The sequence below is a fragment of the Thermobia domestica genome, chromosome 9, assembly GCF_964235325.1.
Source record: "Thermobia domestica chromosome 9, izTheDome1.hap1.1, whole genome shotgun sequence".
In the NCBI taxonomy this organism is placed as follows: domain Eukaryota; kingdom Metazoa; phylum Arthropoda; class Insecta; order Zygentoma; family Lepismatidae; genus Thermobia; species Thermobia domestica.
The window spans coordinates 61,221,454-61,235,256 of record NC_137462.1 but is presented as its reverse complement, the minus strand read 5'-3'; the positions used below and the strand labels follow the sequence as shown (position 1 = coordinate 61,235,256).

The window sequence follows — 13,803 nt, the reverse complement described above, 5'->3', positions numbered from 1 at the left end:
TAATCAAAGAATAACATAAATAAAATACCAAGTACATAAACATTATCTTCCCATTCAGAAAAAAATAATAATTACCACGACGGGATTTGTACCCAAGTAGCTGCAATGGGAGTTTCCTGCTTTAACAATTTCTTTTAAACAAATAGCCCCAACCGAAGTATTGTTCGCCACTGGAACCTCATCTCCGTTCGACGTATTCCAAACACTACAGGAACACGAACACAGAAATACTAAGGACAATTAGAATTCCGACCTTGTTTTTCAGAGGAATTCGAACCCCTAGTGGATTGCGCCTGATGATCAATAGTCTAATGACCATGTGGCCTCAATTTGCCACAAACTCCTCATATGAATATAAGAAAATAAACTAGTAGTTATGGAACATAAACATATAACTGTCTATTTCTACACGTGTTGATACAATTTAAAGAATGTGAAAATAATTTCTGTCGTCTTTTCTTCTTTGGAAATTAGAAGTTATACTAAAGACGAAATGTAATGTAAGTAGGGACCATCCCTGCAACTGATGACCAGCACCGTAACTTAGATTCTTTTCTGGCGGACCTTTGTCGTGGGAGACCCAGGTTCAATTCCCGGCTGGAGCTCATGTGGTTAAAATTTCACGTTAATCAGTAGGTCCACGTATCATATAGCCTCTCTGATGAACGGGATGTTAAGCTCAAAATCAACTCAACTCTTTTCTGGGGGGCAAGCATTAATAAGTTTATTTGGCCCCTAGAAAAAGTTGATTTCTAATTATTGGGCCCCCTTCTCTCCAACTTTCTCTTAATCTTTATGGGCCCACCGGAGACTGTGGACCCTCCCACACGGCAAGGTCTGCGGTTCCGTTAGTTACTCTCCGGGCCCATTACATATATGGCAAAATTATTAAGGGGACAATATTGATGAATCTCAAAGTCATACGAATAAATATTACTCAAATGGGTCCATGACACATTTTTGGTCTATTTACCTTTTGGGTGCTGTTTTGTTTATGTAATGTAACGATCCGATTTGATGCTTCATTTCTAATTTCATGTTCCTATCGTATATGGAGTAAGAAAATTTTGTCTGAAAATTGGCCCCCTCGAATGGCGGGAAGCTTCTTTGGGAGGCAGTTGCCCCCACAAGTTACGGCTCTGCCGATGACGTAGGCTCAACTGAAGAACATTTCGTGATACTTTCTTCATTGAGCAACGTGTATATAACTTGTTTTTGAGTTAAACAAGGAAATCTCGAGTAAGTCATTAAGATACTCACACAAGTTGCTTATATTTTCTTATATATTTTTTACTTATATTTTGTTTATATATTTTTTGTTATATTTGAGTATTTTTTAAATATTTTTCCATGAATCGATTTTAACTACGTGTTAGTTTGAGTGGAAATTTAAATGGCGCGTTGTGTGGTTGGTTAGCGTGTTCATCTTTTATTTGGTGAACCCGGGTTCGAGTCCTGGCCAGGCTGAAGCTTTTTCAAGTTTTCTTGTTTCAATTTCAATTTCAGTGCATACTCAGTGTGATAAGCAAAATCTCTCCTCCAAAAAGAAGAAGATGTTGGAATGAGGGGAATTGGAGGTCTCTCAATGGAGGCAATCATTTACAAAGTTATTTCCAGCAGTTGTTCTAGATTTGATATTTTTAGCTACTTTCAAGCATTTTCTGATTCAGATGTGATCAGTGTTTTCATTTATTTGATTATGCAGTATATAATGAAAAAATACATTACATACACAGCAATATTGAGATTAACATACGATGTTCATTGGACAAGACGCTCTGAACCAGAGAGATTGATCTTCGGATGGAGAACTGTTTCGTTAGTCACCTACTTTACAATTTTACTCGCATAAACACCTGGATCAGGGCTACCAACTGCTGTCAGTGCGGAGAAAAGTTACGTGTTACATCTGTTGGGTTGCATCTGTCTAGCCGTTCTCACAACTGCAAAAGACCTGGACCCCAAGCAATGGGATTGGAGCACTTAGGGGGGAAATACTCTTGGGTGTACATAATAACAAGATGTAACGTCTATGAATGCATACGCAACTTGGTTGCCAAATCGCGAAATTAACCCCCTCCGCCAAAAAGTAATGCTTTCATTCACATCTATAGATGGGTACCTTTTAACAAAATCTTTTGTAAACACTAAATTACAGAGCTACAAACTACATAGTTTTTGTTTTGGTTGCAAACAAAAAAAAATGAATTGTTCATGAAGTATTAGTCTTTAAAATTCCTAGAATTTTCCCTATACTTGATAATTTTGGTTGACTTTGCATATTGAAATTGTGCATGTAGTATGAATTGTATGCTCATCGCAGAAATACGTAGTTTTTCCCTTCTTTAAACTTCAAATCTTTGTTGATGTTTCTCATACATATGCACTGTGTCGAGTCATTTTCCTGCCATTTCCTCCCGAATATTCTTCGAGTAATGATTTGATCGGGTAAGCTTTCATAATAATCAAAGTTATTTTCTCATATTTATCTTATTTTGCTTTATTCCTTCTGAAAAAATATAAATATTATTCATTACTACACTGCTTTATTAAAGAAAGTACAAAGATGCAATAATATTTGAAGAAAACTGGGTTATTGATGAAAATGCGAAAGTTCCAGTACTGGGTAATTTTTTTTCGAATGGCGGTACATAGTCTCTTTATCGTCTATTTTACGGCTATCATTCAGTAATACCTGCAGTCTGTGACGGCTAAAAGGAAATGTTAGTAGGCGAATGAGATACGTTTATAATGAAACACTGATATGTGTATAATTTATTTTTGGTAAGTCCCATATGGCTTTTCTAAATGATTCATTCGATAAAGTAGAAAAGGAAATATAACTTGGTACATTTTACATTAATTAATTTAAAAAGTATGTTTTGAAAATGTTTATTTTATTCTTGGAAGATACTGTGAATTACATGGTCTATCAGAGATCTACATACGATTTGACTATTTTCTTTTTCCTTTAAGTAAACCTCCTCCTAGTAAGAAGCTTGCATCATCTTTAATCGCATTCACAACAGTTCCTATAGGATTCTTAAATAGACCTAGTCCAGCTTCAAGCACTCCTTTACGGGCAGTGTCTTCCTTTGTCACTGTTTCTGGTTTTTTTCCGCCAAGAAAACTTGTTACAAAGCTGAAGTCATCTTTAACCGCATTCCAAGCAGTTCCTATAGGATCGTTAACTAGACCTAGTCCAGCTTCAAGCATTCCTTTCCGGGCAGTGTCTTCGTTTGTCTCTGTTCCTTGTCTTTTTTTATTGAACAAATATGCTAATAAGCTGGCATCATCTTTAAGAGCGTTCAGAGCAGTTCCTATAGGATTCTTAGCTAGATCTACTGCAGCTTTTATAACTCCTTTAGGGGCAGTGGCTACTTCAGGAGGAATTTGATCTACTTCACCTTCGACCTAAAAAATATATATAAATAAATTTAAAAAATTAGTATTTAAAAAAGCTTTCTTTTAAAGTAATTAGTAAATAAACCAAAATAAATCTTGCTATAAGGTTAATCCTTTTAGGAATTCCACTTTTTGAGGTAAATTTTAGACTTTCACTCAAACAACTACTGTTTCGTTACTATATATTGTAGGATCATGGTTCATACCTCGTTTCTTTTTTCAGGATGGAGCATACCTTCCAATGGTACCACCCGCTTGTCTGTATAATACACAAAAAACGGGAAAATCAGGAAAAGCTGGGAAATTTTTCGAAAAAATATTTTTAAGATTTTTGCGGTCCTCTGGCCCGGACCTCGGTTCATGTAGGGATCAGATTTTACAAAAAAAAAAAAAAAAACATTGTTATTTATATAAAACGTGTGTAAAGTTTCAATCTTGCATCTAAAAACTGAGTTCGGGAGAAGTTTTTGAAAGTTTCAAGATGATTCATTTTTTCAGATATATATAAATTTTTGAAATCCCCAGATTCACTTAGGGATCTCAAAAATTTGAGATATACTCACAGATACACACAATCCGTATGCAAAAGTTTTAATCTGATATCTTGAAAACTTAAGGCGTGAAAAATTTTTGAAATTTACCTTAACAAGAAAAAGAAAGTCCCGCCCCTCACTTGACGCAATTAAGTTGACCATCCGGTTCTAAAACGCATTATTTGGTCCATCCTTGACTTTACCAATAAAAACATCGACAAAATTTCTGTTATAGAATCTAAATAAGTGGTCAAAAATGATACTACGCCATGGTTCCAAAAGTTACCAAAAATACTAAAATTGTTAAAAAGTATTCTATTTTCAAGAAAATTATCTTCAGAAAATTTCTGTTATGCACGGCTACAAAGAATAATATGAAAAATGGCCTCATCTACCGTCACTTGTATTATTTGAAAAATTTTGCAAGTGACAATGTAAGAGCGCTCTTCATGCTTTTCGTTGTGGTTATAGTCATCCATAATTTTATTTTAAGAGTAATTTTCTTGTAAATAAAGAAATGTTTATGTTTCAGTACTATTTATTTTATTTTGTTTTGTTTATTGTTTTAGAGAAAGCATCTACATTTCTTGTAACAATTATTTTTTTATTTGAATTTTATATTATTTCATAATTTGTTGTATAGATTTCATTTCTCATTTTTCTTTCCAACACACTTACTGAGAATCAATGTTTTCCTTAACAGCACTAGATGTGCTAAGCACGTGCCATTTAGGTGTCCCAACTACTTTTTAGGTACCCGACACTTGCTACATATGGTATTCATGTGGTAAGTATGTAGTTCAGCTGCTAGTTATACCTAATTGATATTTGCGACTATCATAAATGTAGCATTTATATACCTGGCTCAGTTTCGCACTGTGATGGTCATTTGTTTTTATGTCGTTTTATTTGCTTTTCCGATTAACATTTCTGCTGATTTGTATTCCGTTAGAATTGCATTATTTCATTTCCTTTCTCATGTTTGCGTTTTAAAGTGTATATAAGAATTGCGTTTTATTTAACAATTTCAGCAAATACCCTCACAATTGTTAGGCAGTACACACTATTTATAAACATTGTGATTTCCAATACACCCAACAGATGGCAATTCAGTACCTGACAAACTTATCATTCAGACATTCACAAATGTCTTTGTAGCTAATTTCTGTACTAAAATTCTTTAATTGGTATTTTTTGACAACTGAAAGTGTCATTTACAACTGTGAGGGTATCTGCTAGGGATGGCCAAAATTTTCCGGAATACGGAATACGGAAATTTTGTTTTTCGGAGTCGGAAGTTTTACTTTCCGGAATTCGGAAAAATCCGGAAATCGGAAAAATTCAGGAATTCGGAAAAAAATCCGGAAATCGGAAAAATTCCGAAATTCGCGAAAATTCCTTAATTCGGAAAGCGGAAAAATCCCAGAATTCGCGAAAATTCAGTAATTCGAAAAAATTCCGGAAATCGGAAAAATTCCGGAAACGGGAAAAATTCCGGAATTCGTAAAAAAAATTCCGGATTTTTCCGAAATCGGAATTTTCCCGAAATCCTGAATTTTTCCCGTTTTTACTTTGCGAATTCTGGAAAGTAAAAATTCTGGAATTGGCCGTCCCTAGTTAGTAGCTCTTAAAATAATAATAATAATAAAACACCAGAATGAATATATACTCTAACTTGTATTAGTTTCTTTTAGTTGGAGATGTCTTATCATTTAGGTAGAGAATTGCTACTGCAGTTATTTTCTGTAGTTATTTTCTGGTATTTTCACACACAAAAAGGGCGCCAGTATGTCTAAAACATCACTTTCCCACCTGCAACTGTTCCAAAGCACTGCAAAATACTTTCTAACGAGACGAAAGGCAATGAAGGAAACCTTTAAAGCAAACCTTCCGCAACCATTCTGATAACATTCGCTTATTGTCAACATACCTACGTAAAGTAAATAATAATTTATAACTTTTTGACTTTACGAAATATACAATGTAATTGCTCAGTAATTAACATGAGCAGGCATTCATTAATTTATATTAATATAATAATTAATAAAACTAATAAGCGGGTGATTGATGACTCAGTGGTAGAGTTTTCATCTATGGGATTCTAATCCAGGTCATGTGGGTTTTCGATGGCTAATATTGTGTTTGCAAAATTTCCCGTGGTTTTCTTGGATCCTTTTTTTTTGTATTTCTTCCATCATCAGTCATTAACGAATTTAGTTACCACAACTTTATAGCCCTATATTCATTCTGTCCGTCAGGGGAACAAACAGTCTCAAGAACTATCCCATGGATTACCATCAATTTTGTACAGACTCAATAGTTAAGAATCGAGTTCCCTGGTGAATGTAATATTCAAACTGGAAGCGGTAAAAATCAATTAGTTCCGGTTTTAACGTTAATCATTACACAGTAAATATGGTAATAGATAGTAAGGAGCGGTTTCCAGTAATCGACATATATAATATTCATGTACAGTAGATAGAATGGTACCCAATTTGTGTATCTGCTGAAAATAGTGAGCTTAGGTATTTAGGGATCATTTTCCGGTTAGAAGATATGTGCTTGGTAAAGAATGTAGAGAATTAGCTGGGTCAGCACGTAACCAGAATTTGGTAATAGAGGGGGTCCGTGACGAAATACTGTGGTCATTATACCAGGAGCTCGATCATTCTAAACTATTTTACTGGCAACATATATTGGTTCGTTTAGCCAAGATTTCTAATGGGTGGGGGGGCATGACATAAAATACTGTGGTTACACACCAGCGGCTCGATCAGTTTAAATATTTTACTGACAACATACCCATATTGATTTGTTAGGACAATAAAAGGAATATATGTTAGTAAGTATTTTAATAAGAAGCTATGAAGAAATGTCGAGTAAAAGAATATAAAAGAGTATTGAAAAAGATATAGTCTTCCGAGGTTATTCGAACTCGGTTCTTGTTTTCTTCTTTCTCTTATCTTCGTTTAATGCCGTCAAGGATAATAACGAAATCCCCTTTTGCAGTAAAAACATTCTATAAAATGTTAGTGTTGCCGCGAAATCGAAAATCTCTTTACTAGTGTTGCCGCGAAATCGAAAATCTCTATACTAGTGTTGCCGCGAATCTATGTTGCCAGGCTCATATTATTGGTCATTATGGGCATTTCTTGAGTTCAACCTCAGAGTCTCTCTGATCGAATCGGTTTATCGATCGTCATTTGTAGTCCATAGGATTAGCATGGAGCTCGATGGACTTCGGAATGCTCCATTACAATAATATCCATTTTCAACATGACTGCCCGTCCCCCTTCTTTTCCTCCATACAAAGATCCTCGCAAGAAAAAAATAACCAAACGCTTCCTGTAACTTTATATTTTTAACACTGATTCTTCTTCTTCTCGTTTCTTTTTGCTCTATCCTTCTTTATTTTTTTCTTTTCTGTTTCCAAAGGGGAATGTTCGGATCCCACTGACCCACCCCTTCGCTAGGTACCTGGCTGGATCAAACGGGAAATAAGTGAGAAAATGTTGGAAATAGTAGGAAAGAAAAGAACAATTTTAGGTTTAATATTTGGTCTAGGAATTAATTCGTGCGGTTTTTAATAAAAATTGAAGCTTTATTTCAAAAACAAAATAAATGAATACGTTAACAAAAATATTGTCCATCGCTAGCCACTACTTTCTCCCATCTTTCAGGCAATTTACGGATTCCGTGTCGAAAGAATTCCTCATCTTTTGACGCAATCTAATCAAAGATCCATTTTTCGATATTTTCTGAAGAAGTGAACCGCTGTCCAATCAAATCGTTATTCATTCAATCGATCAAGTAGTAGTCAGACGGAGCAGTGTCTGGTGAATATCGCGGGTGGAGTAACACTTTCCATCCGACATTTTCCAAATAGGTTTTGACCAGTTTTGCGACATGTGGTCGAGCGTTATCATCTTGATAAATAAGTTTATTATGCCTGTTATTCCATTCTGGTCGTTTTCAGGCCAGAGCTTGCTTCAAACGAATTAATTGTTGTCGATAGCGGTGTCCATTAATAGTTTCACCAAGTTTCAGAAGTTCATAGTACACCACACGTTTCAAATCCCACCATATATACAGCATAACTTTTGCACAATGAATATCTCGTTTCGGTTGTGAAGGACCTGGTTCACCTTGCTTCACCCAGGCCTTTTTTCGTTTAGGATTCTCGTAATGAATCCACTTCTCATCACCAGTTACAATTCGATGCAAAAATCCCTTCCTTTTCTGTCTTTGAAGCAGCAATTCGCAAACGGTTTTTCTTCTTTCAACGTCTTTCTTTTCAATTCATGTGAAACCCAATAAGACATCTTTTGAATCATTCCTATGGCTTTGAGACGTTTGGAAACTGTTGTTTGCTCAACTCCAAATGCTTCTGCAAGTTCGTCCTGCGTTTGACACGAATCCTGATCAAGCAATGCTCTCAATTCTCCATCTTCAAATTCTTTTGGCTGTCCAAATTGCTTTTGGTCTTCCAAGCTGAAATCACCACCTTTAAACCGTGCAAACCACTTCTGACACGTTCGCTCAGCTAGAGCATGGTCACCAAACACTTCCACTAAAATATGATGACTTGCGGTAGCACTTTTCTTCATGTTAAAGCAATGAAGAATAACTTCCCGCAAAAACACTTTATCAGGCACAAAATGCGCCATTTTCAGTTGAAGAAAAAATATTGTTGTTTCCGCTTCAAGCAACTGACATATACTAAACAAGATGCTCAATGACAGTAGTTTTCAACGCATGTTTGGATCAACGAAACTATGGGACAATAAGCTAGTTACGCCATCTTTTGTAAAACCGCACGAATTAATTCCTAGACCAAATAGAAGCGAGGAAGGGAAACAGGTTGGAACATTACCTTGAAAGGAACTGAGTCATGAAGAACGTGCTAGTACACATGGCGGCAGGAGAAACAGGGAGCGGCGAAAGAGGCTACAGTTGATGGATGGTATTAAAACACAAGTCAAGTAGTATAGGATTGATTACTTGACCTGTTATGAGTCAAATAGTGTAGGTTTGATGCGTACGCATTGTTTAAGCCTAGCTGTGACTTAGTATATGTATTGATATATGCTGAATTTTGACAATACCGAAATGAAGGTTGACTAGTCACGTAACTCAAAACATGGATAGGAGATGTCACTTACCGTACAATATTTAGTTTTCGTTGCCTGTGTGAATATGTTCGAAAAATGTATCGCTTTCGTCGCTTATAAGTAGCTGCAATATAAAGCACATGTAAGTCATCGATTTCTTTGGTTCTTGATCAATTCATTTATCTTTTCAACTTTTCTAGTTACTCAAAATGCCATCAACGATTAGTTTCTTTGCAACTTCTCGTGTTGTCGTTTTCTGCAGAACTGCTTCGGGGATCAACTTCAATTCGTAGTGTCTAACAACCGAATGACGTTTGTGATCTTCCCTATCTTCTAAGAGTACAACAATTTTTTTTATAACCAACCTTCTATTGTATGTTCGTTTACATTACCATAATTTATATATCACTTTCATTAATGTTTCAATTTGTTTTGGGACCTCTTCGACCGAATTTAAATAGTTACGCTACATTAGAGTTTGGAAAATTGTATAATACAGTATTTTCTCTTCCTATCGTCTCAGGCATGATCATATAGAATCGCTGCTGAACGGGACGTTAAGCTCAGGCATGAAAATAGATGAAGACGCATATATATTTCCTATAACATATATTTCTACAATCTGCAAAACATAAGCTTTCAGACGATGTTAACAAGGGATACAACCAGTATATTATGTTAGTCATTACGGATTAGATTTCTGAGCTGTCGGCATTTATGGCCATTTACCCCATCACCTATGAGCATGACGTCCCTCGGCGAGCACACTATCCGGGGAAAGGGAAGAAAGAAAGCAGCATGGGACCTGTATGTTAGGTACAATCCCGGCATTTCCCTAGTGTGAATGAGGAAAACTCAGGAAAAATCTCACTCATAATTTCTGTCCAAAAAAAGCTGTTACACTTTTTCAACCGGGTGTCCCCACTCGGGACCTCTCGCACCAAAGACGAGAGTGTTAGTGACTACGCCACGCGGGGCCAAAACATATTTTATTATCACTGAAATGTGGCAAAATAAAAGTTCCCGAAGTCCTACATTAATTTTGTGCTGACCAAGCGAATAGGACACGGGGATATTCTACAGTCTATCAGAGTATTGTATCCAGATAGCTTCAAAGCAAATTGCTACTTTATTTTGTGCATATCATGCTGGGTTCAGAAACGAGCCACCACTGGTACTATTAATAAATTATTCCACAAAGACTACTGTTTGCGTTATTTCCAAAAGTCAAGTACAGTAGACTCTGCACTATCCGGTCTAGTTAAAAGACAGAAAAAGAAAGAAAAAGAGAAAACTCCATAATAAAATGAGAAATGTTTTGTAAACGATCTACTAAACTTGTAACACTTTCATAAAAACGCGACTGTGCAAAGAAGAAACAGTCATCACTCAAGAACATTTTCTAAAACTAGATACTATATATTTTGACTCTTTTAGAACTAGTTAATTTTGATCGCGAGGCGCTATGGGTGATCAGTACTACTTACGGCAGTACGCCAGTGCAAAAGTTGAGAACTCCTGATTTACATTTTTTCATGTTTCCTGCAACTAAATTCGATATTATTAAATTTATTTTAAAATGTTTATATTACTTTTATTTTTATTTTTTGACTTCCTTTTCGTATAATACCGTTTCAACGTATGCTACCATATTAACAAATGTTTATAAATTACTTGTCTGGTAATATTATTCGTTATATATTACACGTTATATATTAAATTACTTAGTGTTCATGTAATATTAATAAGACGGAATGTGATGTAAAAAGTGTATTTTTACTGGTATGTGTGGAGCAACAATAATAGTACTAATCATAATGTTAGTACTCCAATGTAGCCGGCATTTTGTAATCCGGCTTATCCTTCTGCAACATTAGACCGGATAGTTGGTAGTTTACTGTATATACATTTACAACACACGAGATACCAAATCCAAATATCAACTCTGATGGTTCTAAACCAAAGGCTTGTACTCGTGAATATTTCAAATGCATATTATGCTAATAGAGGTCTACCACATTCCTCTAGTTTGTTCAAAATTGGATGAGTTTTGTCACTCACATATTATGTATAATATCCTTGTAGTGTCTTTTTTTTTTCACAAGAAATCAAATAAAGGACAAAAATTAAAATAGGGAAAGATACGACTGTTGATAGGTTATCAAACATAGTGCTACAATAAGGAGGAATTTTTGTTCGCAATATAATCCAAAGGCAGAATAAACATGATCATAGCAAAAATCTTCTGAAAGATTGTTGCGATTCTCAGAATTAAGGATCCTCATTTCTGAAAGAAAATATCCTAGATACAAAGATATACACAAATTGTATACACTGAGAAAAATGCGTCATCCGGATAGTAGTATATTGTATAAACATAGACACCTCTACCGAATCCATATGCTTAGTACGGAAATCTGTTCAAAGCATACGTTATCCATATGAAAAATACGTACTGCGTTTTTACCCCCTAAATGTTACATCATGCCTCTGCAGGATATCTGACATCTAACAGTCTTCCGTATACTACATACGTACACATACGCCAACTACATGTCACATACGTCCATCTGTAGATATGTGAGATCCTTGCCGCGTATATACAGTTCTTCCTTTCATACGGAAAGTATGTATACATAGAACATTTTTACGGAAAGTATTATAAAAGATACGTTTTCAATTATACGCTTGCTGCATATAATCGTACGTTAAGTCCAAAAAACTATAGAATTTAAGTATGTAATCTACGATTTTACGTACGCCACATGTTTTTTTTTATCTCTTTGTGTAGAAATTGTGAAAGTTACATAGGTAATACGTTTTTCCTCGGTAGCCCGTTTCCTGACACCTACCAAGCATCTGATAATTGCTACGTTAACTGCATGATTATGGTTTTTCAAAATAAAACCAATAGAAGCGTCCCTTGGTTCTGTGTCTATCATTTAGTGCATCTTCCTTACGAAAGACAGTTAAGTTAGACACTATAGCGTTTTACTGCCAATGGCAAAGCTCCCCCTTCCAGTAAATTCTACACTGTACTGTTCTAACATGAACTTGGATAGAAGTTCAATATACTGTATGATTATGATCAAATATCTATTAAATACATGAATATTCCATATCCATTTCTGGGGTCAAACTAAGTTTAAACGGGTAATAAACACAAATAATCAAGTGGAAAGTATTAGTTATAATTTTAGTTGCAAGCTTTTTATTAGAAGTTACCGACAGATAATATTTGCTCCAAGAATTGAAAAAAATTATATAAAACTACATATCCGTAATAGACTTTTAAGATGAATTTTAAATACAAGCTGGAGTAAAATATTGTACTTACTTGAGAGCCAAATAAAAGTGCTGCTAGAAGGAAACAGTAGACAGTAGCCATTTTGGACCGCTTTTCTAGTACCTTCTGGGCCAGGGAATGATTTCTCGTTTCTCTAGAGCTTTATTTATACTGGTTTTCAGAGTTATGATGCAATTAGAAACAAAAGAAAATCTATAACCATCATTCCCTTGAAAACACAAATTGTTAGCTAATAGTCGAAAGCAGTCTTCTGTATTCCTCAACATATGCGTGCATAATATCTCTTCAACGTAAGTTTTATATTTCACCTCGAACAAATTCATTGTTCGGAACGACACGAGCGAACATTTCTTATAGTATCTTAAATTTACTCCATGCAACTAAAGGTACAATTATGTCAATCGTATCCTACAGCTATTATTTTCTATTGTATAAACGTACAATTATTCTAATATTTGAACACATATAATGTAACTTTCTTTGAATCTAAATGTTCTAATGAACATCAATAGTACCACCAAATGTTCGTACGGGGTTACGAGATACGAAACACATGTATTTGGGTATTAAGAAGAAAAGCAAATATACTGACGTAATTTTATTTCCTGGTCTTGTCAGTTAGAATTATACAGATAATAAAAGAAAATCGAGTGATGAATAGAAGAATCTGTGTACGTTAAGGAGTTATTGCCGAATATACGTTATATATTATTATTATTATTATTATTATTATTATTATTATTATTATTATTATTATTATTATTATTATTATTATTATTATTAAGAGTATCAAATAACTATTTATTAATATTTTTAGGCTCACATTTAACGATACCATCTATGTCATGATTATAAATAACTCTCTGGCCATCTAGAACTATAACCTCGTGCAACAAATTAGCAGTACTGAAGCACAATGAGGCTCCGTACCAGAACACTCATTCATCTGTGGTACAAGATATCGAATGGTCGATTTGCAACCACGCAAGTTTCTGATGGACGATATTGCACGGGTTTTCTTAAGATTTTTCTCCTAGTCCCACATCCTCCTTCCATTATTCTTTGTGATTATGCACTAACCATAACATTTTGTAAATAATCATTTCAGTAATAATTTATATACTTTAACCCAAAGGGTAAAAATGTGTAACATAAGATTATATCATTTATTTCATTTCATTTCAAGAAAGCTGTAAAGAAACCACCCTACGGCGATCATTGTTATCTTCTCTCCTTTAGGATGTTTCTTTCCAAGAAGAAAAAATAAAGAAATAAAGAAATAAATAAAAACGAGGTTCAGAGAGCTTGTAAATGTCTAAAAATATCATTCATATAATTTCTGACAAATTGTCATTTGCTTTCGTGCATTAAATTTCATACGGCATTTGCATAGTGGCTCAGTGGTAGCATGCTGACAAAGCAGAAAGTCGAATAAGTGGAAAATCAG

The 13,803-nt window shown here is 34.8% G+C and overlaps 1 protein-coding gene across 1 annotated transcript; it reads right to left on the bottom strand.

Moving 5' to 3' along the window:
* Positions 1-2,894: 2,894 nt before the first annotated feature.
* On the bottom strand, positions 2,895-12,463 carry LOC145694007 (uncharacterized). Its single transcript, XM_081770152.1, has 2 exons — positions 12,387-12,463; positions 2,895-3,414 (listed from the first exon to the last, which is right to left on the bottom strand). The coding sequence occupies exons 1-2, from the start codon at positions 12,435-12,437 to the stop codon at positions 2,956-2,958; spliced, it is 510 nt and encodes a 169-aa protein (XP_081626278.1). The 5' UTR covers positions 12,438-12,463; the 3' UTR covers positions 2,895-2,955.
* Positions 12,464-13,803: the final 1,340 nt, after the last annotated feature.

Coding starts and splice junctions, on each gene's coding strand:
- LOC145694007 (XM_081770152.1), bottom strand. CDS start 12,437: ATGGCTACTGTCTACTGTTTCCTTCTAGCAGCACTTTTATTTGGCTCT. Junction 3,415..12,386: donor CACTTTTATTTGGCTCTCAA/GTAAGTACAATA, acceptor TATATTTTTTAG/GTCGAAGGTGAAGTAGATCA.